General features: G+C 34.3%; 3 protein-coding genes across 3 annotated transcripts; all 3 read left to right on the top strand.

Moving 5' to 3' along the window:
- Nucleotides 1–219: 219 nt before the first annotated feature.
- Nucleotides 220–2760, top strand: LOC125836117 (protein SRG1-like). The gene is made up of 4 exons (XM_049515201.1): nt 220–503; nt 1157–1404; nt 1609–1933; nt 2394–2760. Exons 1-4 carry the CDS (start codon nt 258–260, stop codon nt 2655–2657), a joined length of 1083 nt encoding a protein of 360 aa, XP_049371158.1. The 5' UTR covers nt 220–257; the 3' UTR covers nt 2658–2760.
- Nucleotides 2761–3770: 1010 nt separating this feature from the next.
- LOC125836121 (protein SRG1-like) lies at nt 3771–8388 on the top strand. The gene is made up of 4 exons (XM_049515205.1): nt 3771–4035; nt 6580–6827; nt 7360–7687; nt 8069–8388. Exons 1-4 carry the CDS (start codon nt 3790–3792, stop codon nt 8300–8302), a joined length of 1056 nt encoding a protein of 351 aa, XP_049371162.1. The 5' UTR covers nt 3771–3789; the 3' UTR covers nt 8303–8388.
- Nucleotides 8389–8695: 307 nt separating this feature from the next.
- On the top strand, nt 8696–10394 carry LOC125836116 (protein SRG1-like). Its single transcript, XM_049515200.1, has 4 exons — nt 8696–9004; nt 9300–9547; nt 9682–10006; nt 10124–10394. Exons 1-4 carry the CDS (start codon nt 8756–8758, stop codon nt 10385–10387), a joined length of 1086 nt encoding a protein of 361 aa, XP_049371157.1. The 5' UTR covers nt 8696–8755; the 3' UTR covers nt 10388–10394.
- Nucleotides 10395–10616: the final 222 nt, after the last annotated feature.

Here is a 10616-nt window from a genome sequence, read left to right on the forward strand (position 1 = left end):
AAGTTGTGCTCCTTCGGTCTCATATTAGTTGTCATTTCACTTTGTTTTTGCAAGTTGTTTAGAATAAATTACATATATAAGACTAAGGTAACCTTATTTTAAGAACATTTGATATTGTAAAATGATAAATAAGTTGGCACAATGTCATACATAAGCTGCAACAGAATTAAGTGTGGATTTTTTTATAGTTTCAGCCTTGCTGCACCTACATCTGAATTTCGAATTAATAGAAATTTTCAAGTTTGCAACAAGAGGCAATGGAGTCAACACCGGCAAAATTGAACCTTGGAAAATCCCTGTTAGTTCCAAGTGTTCAAGAGCTTGCCGAACAGCACCTAACCAATATTCCGGACAGGTATCTCCGCCCAGAGCAAGAAACTCCGGTCATATCCGCCGGAGCGGAGGTTCCAGTTATCGATCTTCAAAAGTTGATTTCAGGTGATTCCATGGATTCTGAGCTGCAAAAACTTCACTCGGCTTGCCAACAATGGGGTTTCCTACAGGTTTCGTTTTCTTCATAATTTTGTTTAATTGTAATGGTGTGTTTGGTACGAATAAATTTTATTTGCAAAGCTTCAAAAACACTCCTATAGTTTATGTTTTTCTCTCACTAATGTGAGTTTCCTACTTTAACTATCAACAAATGTTTATTGAAATACAATTCATCTATCAATGGTTCCTTTTTTCTTACTTGAATGATGATAATATTTCAAGTTGGAAAAGAAAACAATTGATAGTTAATATGTATTTTGATAAATGGTTGATAATAGTTGAGACAAATAGGAAAATTGGTACAAAACTCAAAAAATCAGTTACTTTAGGTGTGTCTTTGACAGTTTACTTTTAACAAAGTAAGCAATTTTTAGAAATTTTGGCCAAACATACTCTATTCTTAACGTACTTTTCATTTATCTAGTTCAAATTAAACATATAAGACATGTTAAAACTTATTTTCAGCTTTCCTTCCCCCCCAAACAAAAGTGTTCAAATTTTAACTTCTCAAGGATAATAATAGAGTCTAAAATGCATAATCCTTCTCATTTATTGGTCGTATGACGATTAGTTTAGAAAAATGACTTTTTGTTTTCTGGTAAAGTGCCTAGATTTGTAATTTTTAAAAGGTTGATGAATTTTCTGGCATATTGTTGATTGTTAGGTTATAAACCATGGAGTGACACCTTCGTTACTGGAGGACTTCAAGAGAGAGGTTATTGAATTGTTCAGTCTTCCAATGGAGGAAAAGAAGAAACTATGGAAACAGGAAGACAGCTTGGAAGGTTTCGGGCATGCATTCGTTGTGTCAGAGGAGCAGAAGCTTGATTGGAGTGACAGATTTGGCATACTGACTCTTCCTCCTCATATCCGCAAAGTGGACTTGTTTCAGAAGTTGCCCTCGAAGCTCAGGTGCCTATCTCCTTACTAGAGTATTGCTCTATTTGAGAGTTCATTACTTAAACGATCATTAAGCTATTTGATATAAGTGAACACAATTACTTTTTGTCACAATAAATTAGTTAACTATACTTTTTGTTAAAACTTGTATTTCTGACTTGTGCCTTGATCTTCGCACTCCTAAGCTTTTAATTTGTTTGTGTGTTTGTAATGCAGGGACATCATGGAAGCATACAGCAAAGAAATCAAGAGCCTATCAATGAGCATTCTATGTCAATTGGCAAAGGCTTTAAGGATGGACGAAAAAGAAATGCGAGATCTATTCACTGATGGCATGCAGTCGATGAGGATGAATTATTATCCGCCTTGCCCTGAGCCAGACAAGGCAATTGGCATAAGCCCTCATTCTGATGCTGATGCCCTCACCATCCTCTTCCAGCTCAATGAAACTGAAGGTCTCCAAATCCGAAAAGACGATGTTTGGGTGCCTATAAAGCCCCTCTCAAATGCTTTGATTGTGAATATTGGGGATATGATGGAGGTAAATAACAACTTTTTACTGAGTAATTTATTTCTTAATGGGTAGTGACGTGAAAATTGTAGTTTTGGTGAGCAAGTTATTGGTTAAGTTTGGTTTTATTCACAGTGTCATGTATCATGCTTAACGTATTAATTAACACTTGTGAATTTTCTTGAAAGTACTTAATTGAGAATTTATGTGTAATAGAATTACACATGATTCAACTCTTTCGATTCAAAAAGGAAGATGCTTGGAGGGAGGTGGAAGCAGGGGAGCCATATTATTTTCATTGATTTAATTTGTCGGATAATATGGCTAATTTGGATGATTAAAACTTGCTTGTTTTGAACTTATTGGTCGTTATAAACTTTTTTTTGGTTGTTGGTAAAGAAGGCGCTCATATTCTAATAAGATTCTCTATTGTTGAAAATATCATTTAACATATTGGAAACGTAAAATGTGTTACTATTTGACTTGGCAGATAGTGAGCAATGGTGTGTATAGGAGCATTGAGCACAGAGCAATTGTAAACTCAAACAAAGAGAGGCTCTCTGTTGCAACATTCTGTGCGTTCAACCTTGAATCCGAATTAGGACCTGCACACAGCCTCATTGGACCACATAATCCTCCCATTTTTCAAAGAGTTCCCATGCACAAATATTTACAGGACTTTTTTACACGAAAACTTGACGGAAAGTCATACCTTGATTCCATGAAGGTAGAGGCAAAGGATGATGAATCCTAGGTAACATTTGATGTAGTATAAGTTGGTTACTCTTGCTGTTGTAATTTGGTGTTCCCCTGCTTGATTACTATAAAGAATACAAATACTGTACTCTTCATTTCATCAAATGTGACTGTTTTTTTATTGAGAATATAAATTGTTCTTTTGTTGTTGTATTATATTGGTATAAAAGAATTTATGATTACTTTTAAGGGACTTTTTTTTTTATAGTATAACATTTATTCATCAAACACGTACCAACTATTGGGTATAGATAAATAAAAAACCTCTTAGGTAGAGTATATAACGTATTTTTATTTAGACATCTCGATTGAAGTTGATACTTAGCACATAAATTATGCTAACTAACACTACAAATGACTGGGGGAGAATCTTCTCAAACATTTTATGAAAATCGATAAAAGGTTTCATTATTTATGATGATGTTTGATTAGATGCAAAAGGTTTAAAATATTAATTTGACCCTATAAATATGGTGTAATAGAAGAATAGTAGGACAATATTTGAACAACATTAATGTTAAAACATAGGTTAGTACAAATTTGAATAAAAAGTACTATTTTTTTTTTTTTTTACTATTTTACCTTATTTTTCCAATAAATTGCACTTTATTTGAAAGGATAAAAAGGCTTTTAAACATTGTGAAATTAAATAACAACATCCTCAGTTTATAGCTTGATTAAAAAATATTCTTGCCATTAAGAATTTTATTTAAAAATGCCCCTATTATTACTTTTGGGGTAAAAATGAACTCTACTGATAAATAGATTATTTTTCCCATTTTTAAACACATTCTTTTCTTAGTATAATTATTGTAATTTATTATTAATTTTCATATATATAAATTCATAGTAATTCATCATTAATTTTCATTTAGATAATGATAAAACAAATTCCTAATAAAATAAAACATATTTTTATCTCTATATTTTTCTAATTGAAAAATAATAAACATTAGCTAATAGAATCTGATTTTAAAGTTAAAATACAATGTGAGGAAAAGAAAAATCGGACCTAAAATTTGAAAATTGAGACGTCTGCCTCATTTAGGGTGGACTTTTATGTATATAAAAAAAATAATTAAAAATTAGTATGGCATTGGAAGAAATAAAACCCAAATTAACAAGAGCCAATGGAGTCAACGCCAGCAAAATTGAACTTCGGAAAATCTCTGTTAGTACCAAGTGTTCAAGAGCTTGCCAAACAGCACCTAACCAATATTCCGGCCAGGTATGTCCACCCAGAGGAAGAATCTCCGGTCATATCCGCCGGAGCGTCGGTTCCAGTTATCGATGTTCAAAAGTTGATTTCAAGGGATTCCGTGGATTCTGAACTGCAAAAGCTTCACTCTGCTTGCCAACAATGGGGTTTCCTCCAGGTTTCATTTTCTTCATAATTTTGTTTAATTTATTATTCCGGTGTGTTTGGTAAGAACGAATTTTATTTTCATTGAAAATGATTTTCTTAAAAAGCTACTCCATAATTTATAGAAGTGATCATTTGTGTCAAAAGAGCGAAACTTCAAAGGCTCACCTAAAGTATACTTGTTTTTTTGGGTTTCGTATATCAACTTTCAGTTATGTGAGTTTCCTATTTGAATTAAATGTTTATTGAAACACACCTAAAATATCAATTGTTCCTTTTTCCTACTTATGATGACGATTTAGGTAGGAAAAGGAAATAACTGATAATTGATGTGTGTTTTGATGAATTACTAAGATAGAAAACGTGAACACATAATAGTTGGTGAGTATTTTTTTTTTGATGAATCGATTATGATAGTTCAAATAGGAAAGTGAACACTTGATAGTTGTCACGACCCAATTAAGGATCATGACCGGCGCTAAGGGGGAGAATCCCAAAGCAAGCCTCACCAGAATTCTACAGAAAATTGGGCAGAGTTTCCTTTGATTTTAGGCCTATCCTAGATTTTTCCTGTCTCATAAATTCACAACACAACTAATAGCAACTATAAACCACCATATAATATCCATCAATGATCAAATTGTCACGCAATAAAACCAATTCATCTCCAAATTACGGAAAAAGTTCCAAACTAGTCACTTGACTACAATTCGAAGGACTAATCTTGACTCAAATCAAAGAAATGACAAATGGAGCGACTCTAAGAGTTTTTAAAAGAAACTAAATAAACATAGCAAATCAATAATTCTCTTGCCACGCGAAGCAATGCGGGGATCACCAGATGCTACCAACTCACACGCTAGTTAATGAAATCCTCTTCAATACCACCTGAATTCTCTGTAAAAACAATTAGCGAGGAGTGAGACGCTAGCTCAGTGAGTAATAATACTTAACCACAACCATTTTAATGAGGGACAAGTCAGAAAACATGCTAGTGTAATAGTCATAATGATGAAACAATGCTCTTTCAGAAACAATAACAATATTCAATCTTAGGTGCCTCATATAAGCAAAATCAATGTAAATACCTAATAACAAACTCAGAAAAAGAACATTTTCATATCAGATCTTATAGCTGGGAGGTTTCCAAGGATGAATCATGTAATCAGTGTGGCCTTCTCTTTAAGAAGTAACCAATAACAGTGAACTCCTCATAAAAGAGTTAATTATTCATATCAATAGATCCCTACTCGAGGGATATTAGTAATAGTATACTAGTTCTACCTTCCCACTAGCAAGGGCTTTATCAGTAATCAGAACTACAAGGTGCACCAGGTCTAACGAACCCGCCGTTAGCTACGGGATTCATCAAGGTCTACTCCCATTTATATTTTTCTTATAATCAGTAAAAACAATTCAAAATCGAACAGAGCATTTAAATCTTATCAAATCATATCATTTCAAAGTTTAACAATCACCTGTCAAAATACTCAAATAAGTGTAAAACCTTTTCAATATCAGTAATCATATCTTATAAGAATGTGATCATCTCTCAAATAATCTTTTCAGTATCATATCCAGTAAAAGACTTGTCCCACATGCAAGTTCAAAACATTCGATAACACATTTACTTTATAAACCATGTGAAAGTCATGCAAGTTATAAAACATCAATTGTGGTAAGATTACTACTCACAGTACTCGTGTTGAAGTACCAAATCTGTCACTTGGGCAATCTGTATGACTTCCTTCAATCAATTTATAATCACATCATATCGGTCTCGTAATACTTCCTTCGTTTAGGCTAATTCATACTAAATTCAGAATACCCAATCTTCGAGGTTTTATGATAGACTCTCAATCTGTCAATTTGTATCAAATTGGTGCTTCAGATCCCACAAAACAGTCTCATTGTTGATTACTTCACCCTATAATAAACAAAACTAATGTCACTGTCCAGCAATTCTTCTTCGGTTTATGCCGAACTACAAAATTTTGGTCCAAACATTTAACATACTCACTCAAACCGTAAGATAATAAGAGTTTAACGGATTCCTTTATTCCTTCTAAACCCATGTTTTTCAAACTCTCAGTTCTCAAATTTATAGTCAGGGAATATACAAATTCAATCTTTAAACTAAGTTAAGATACTTACCTTGAAATCCATACTTGAAATAGCAAGAGTTCCACTTCTTCTCCATGTAGTTATTTTTCTCTGTTTTAATCGATTTCATGCTCCTTCACAGGAAGAGACTCCAAGAACATACTCTTTCTTCCTTTTTTTTCCCCAAGAATTGCTGACAAAACTCTTAACTCCAATAATTTCTTTAGCTTAAATTTAATTTTTCCCTTATTAGGTTTCTGATGGGCTAAGGCCCATTTGATTTTTTTTTAGCTAATGACTAATATGTCCTTGTTTAAAATATGGGATATTACATTAGTTCAGGTAGTAAACTCAAAAAATGGGGATACTTCTAATATATTTTTGATCGTGCACTCTTAACAAAACATGCAACTTTTAGAAACTTTGAATTTGCTAGCATATTGTTGAATGTTAGGTTATAAACCATGGAGTGACACCTTCATTACTGGAGGACTTTAAGAGAGAGGTTATTGAATTGTTCAAACTTCCAATCGAAGAAAAGAAGAAACTATGGCAACAGGAAGACAGCTTTGAAGGTTTCGGGAATGCATTCGTTGTATCAGAGGAGCAGAAGCTTGATTGGAGTGACATGTTTGCCATAATGACTCTTCCTCCTTATATCCGCAAAGAGGACTTGTTTCAGAATTTGCCCTCAAAGCTCAGGTGCCTATCCCCTCAAACCCTGTACATTACTCTATTCCAGAACACGATTATATAAACAACTCTATTCCAAAGTTCATTGCCTAAACGATCACTGAACTATTGGAAATAAGTGAACAAATTTACTTTTATATCAGATAAGTCAAGAAAATTGACTTTGTTCTGCTATTTCTGCTAGTTCATTGACCATTTTAGCAACAAACTCCTCTATCCGACGATATTAACGAGTTCTTAGAAAATTTTAGGGAGAAGTCCAAATTCGTCCCTTAGATCATTAACCAGGAGTTAGGTCCCTTTACTTTATTTTCCCTGAGGATTTGTAACTTACAATAAAATTGGTAAGCTGTTATGGCTAATAATAGATAAACACAAAATGAGGAGGAATAATATAGTTATGAACCTGCCCATAATGTTCTTGAGGTACACCACACTTGTTAACTATACTTTTTGTTAAAAATTGTATTTCTAAATTCTAACTTGTGCCTTGATCTTCGCTCTCCTCATCCCTTAATATGTTTGTGTGTTTGAAATGCAGGGACATCATGGAAGCATACTCCAAAGAAATGAAAAACCTAGCAAGGATCATCGTATGCCAATTGGCAAAGGCTTTAAGGATGGATGAAGAGGAAATGAGAGATCTATTCAGTGATGATCGTATGCAGTCAATGAGGATGAATTATTATCCGCCTTGCCCTGAGCCAGACAGGGCAATTGGCTTAAGCTCTCATTCTGATCCTGATGCCCTCACCATCCTTTTCCAGCTGAACGAAACTGAAGGTCTCCAAGTTCGAAAAGACGATGTTTGGGTGCCTATAGAGCCCCTCCCAAATGCTTTGATTGTGAATATAGGCGATATGATGGAGGTAAATAACAACTTTTTACTGAGTAGCTTATTTTTCAGAGGATAGCGACGTAGTGAAAATTGTAGTTTTGGTGTGCAAGTTATTGGTTAAGTTTGGTTTTATTCACAGTGTCATACAGCATGCTTCGCATATTAAACACTTCTGAATTTTCTTGAAAGGACTTAATGGAGACTTTATGTGTAATGGAATTCACATGATTCAAAAAGGAAGATAATATGTCTAGTTCGGATAATTAAAACTTGCTTGTTTTGAACAAATTGGTTTTATAAACCTTTTTTTTTGTTCTTGGTAAAGAAAGAGGTCATATTCTAATACGGTACTCTATTATTGAAAATATCATTTAAATTATTGTGGACGTAAATGATTTATTTGACTTGGCAGATAGTGAGCAATGGTGTTTATAGAAGCATTGAGCACAGAGCAATTGTAAACTCAAATGAAGAACGGCTCTCTGTTGCGACATTCTATTCTATCAACTTTGAATCCGAATTAGGACCTGCACACAGTCTCATTGGACCACATAATCCTCCCATTTTCCGAAGAGTTTCTGTGCATAAATATTTACAAGACTTTTTTGCACGAAAACTCAATGGAAATCATACCTTGATTACATGAAGGTAGAGGTGAAGGATGATGAATCCTACGTAGCATTTGATACACTAGTACAAGTTGCTCTGTTGTAATTTTGAGTTCCCCTGTTTGATTACTACAAAGAATAAAAATAGCACACACTTCATTTTTATTGAGAATATAAAGTTTCCTTTCTTGTAGTATTATATTGGTATGATGGAACTAGCATTTTGTCGTGCATAGAATTTTTATTTGTTACTTTGGAATAGTGGCAGGCGGCGATGTAAATATACAAAGACAAAATTATATAATTAAAATATGAAAAAATACTATTACTTGATAAATACTATTACTGTATGGTTTTGGAAGAAATAGATAAACCCAAAGCTGAATGGGATGTATAGTTTGAAGGAGTCATTTATATCTATAGGTCTGGTTTCTGCTGTTTCTTTTTCATCAGACGTTAATAATTTTCAATTTAATTAGTAACAAGAGGAAATGGAATCAACGCCGGTGGCAAAAATGAACTTTGGAAAATCTCTGTTAGTTCCAAGTGTTCAAGAGCTTGCCAAACAGCACCTAACCAATATTCCGGCCAGGTATGTCCGCCCAGAACAAGAATCTCCGGTCACGTACGCCGGAGCATTGGTCCCAGTTATCGATCTTCAAAAGTTGATTTCAGGGGATTCCATGGATTCTGAGCTGCAAAAGCTTCACTCGGCTTGTCAACAATGGGGTTTCCTCCAGGTTCCATTTTTTCATAATTTTTTTTGCTTTGAAAATGGTTCTTAAGGGGTATATGTATTCTAAATGATAAAGTTAGGCGATATATATTTGCACCTTCTCCTTTTATTTTATTGGAAGTAATTCTTTTTTAAACTTGGCTTAATTTTTGTGCGTCAACAATATCTATCGGAAATATAACTTGAATTGGTTGAGGGACTTTATAGGTGAAATGGAAATAGTTGAATGACTTTTTGATGAAAAAACTGTTAGCTGAGTGACAGTTTGAGAAATTAGCTTGTATATTGTTGAGTGATAGGTTATAAACCATGGAGTGACACCTTCGATCCTGGAGGATTTCAAGAGAGAGGTTATTGATTTGTTCAAACTTCCAATGGAAGAAAAGAAGAAACTATGGCAACAAGAAGATAGCTTTGAAGGTTTTGGGAATTCATTTGTTGTATCGGAGGAGCAGAAACTTGATTGGAATGACATGTTTGGCATAATGACTCTTCCTCTTCGTATCCGGAAAGTGGACTTGTTTCAGAAGTTGCCCTCGAATCTCAGGTGCCTGTCTCCTTTCTCTATTACTTTATTCCAGAGTTCATTACTTCAAGAGTTAAAAGTGTCAAAATCACACCTAAATTCTTGAGCTTCATATTTAGACTATTGAGAGTGTGAGTTTCCTACCTGAAATTCAGGGGCATTATAGAAGCATACTCGAATGAAATCAAGAGCCTAGCAATGATCATCGTATGTCAATTGGCAAAGGCTTTAAGGATAGATGAAAATGAAATGAGAGAGCTATTTAGTGATGGTATGCAGTCAATGAGGATGAATTATTATCCACCTTGCCCTGAGCCACACAAAACCATTGGCTTTAGCCCTCATTCTGATGCTGATGCCCTCACCATCCTTTTCCAGCTCGATGAAACTGAAGGTCTCCAAGTTCGAAATGACGATATTTGGGTGCCTATAAATCCCCTCCCAAATGCTTTGATTGTCAATATTGGCGATATGATGGAGGTAAATAACAACTCTTCTTCAAAAGGACTTAGTGTGGACTAAATGTAAAGAAATATTACTAATCGGTTTACTTGGATTGGAAAATATTATATGTAATATGTCTACGTGTGTTGGTAGATAATGAGCAATGGTGTTTATAAGAGCATTGAGCACAGAGCAATTGTAAACTCAAACAAAGAGAGACTCTCAGTTGCAACATTCTCTACCTTCAACCTTGATTCCGAATTAGGACCTGCACATAGCCTCATTGGACCAAATAATCCTCCTATTTTCCGAAGAGTTGTCGTGCAAAAATATTTACAGGATTTTTTTGCACGAAAACTTGACGGAAAATCTTACCTTGATGTCATGAAGGTAGAGGCGAGGAATGGAGAATCCTAGGTAGCATTTGATACATAAGTTACTCTTGTCGTTGAAATTTGGAGTTCCACTGTTTGATTACTATAAATAAGAAGAATAGAGTCTCTTCATTACATTATGTGTGACAATTTTTTATTTGTTGCTGAGTTAGATATCATATTTTTTGGGTTGTGTTGGAATGTATGCTTCTACTAACAGTCAATGGACCAGGTCCCTTGACACAGTAAAAACAGAATGTAAGCACATGCAG

This window comes from Solanum verrucosum, unplaced genomic scaffold (genome assembly GCF_900185275.1).
Source record: "Solanum verrucosum unplaced genomic scaffold, falcon-dt-bn FXZP01000278.1, whole genome shotgun sequence".
In the NCBI taxonomy this organism is placed as follows: Eukaryota; Viridiplantae; Streptophyta; class Magnoliopsida; order Solanales; family Solanaceae; genus Solanum; species Solanum verrucosum.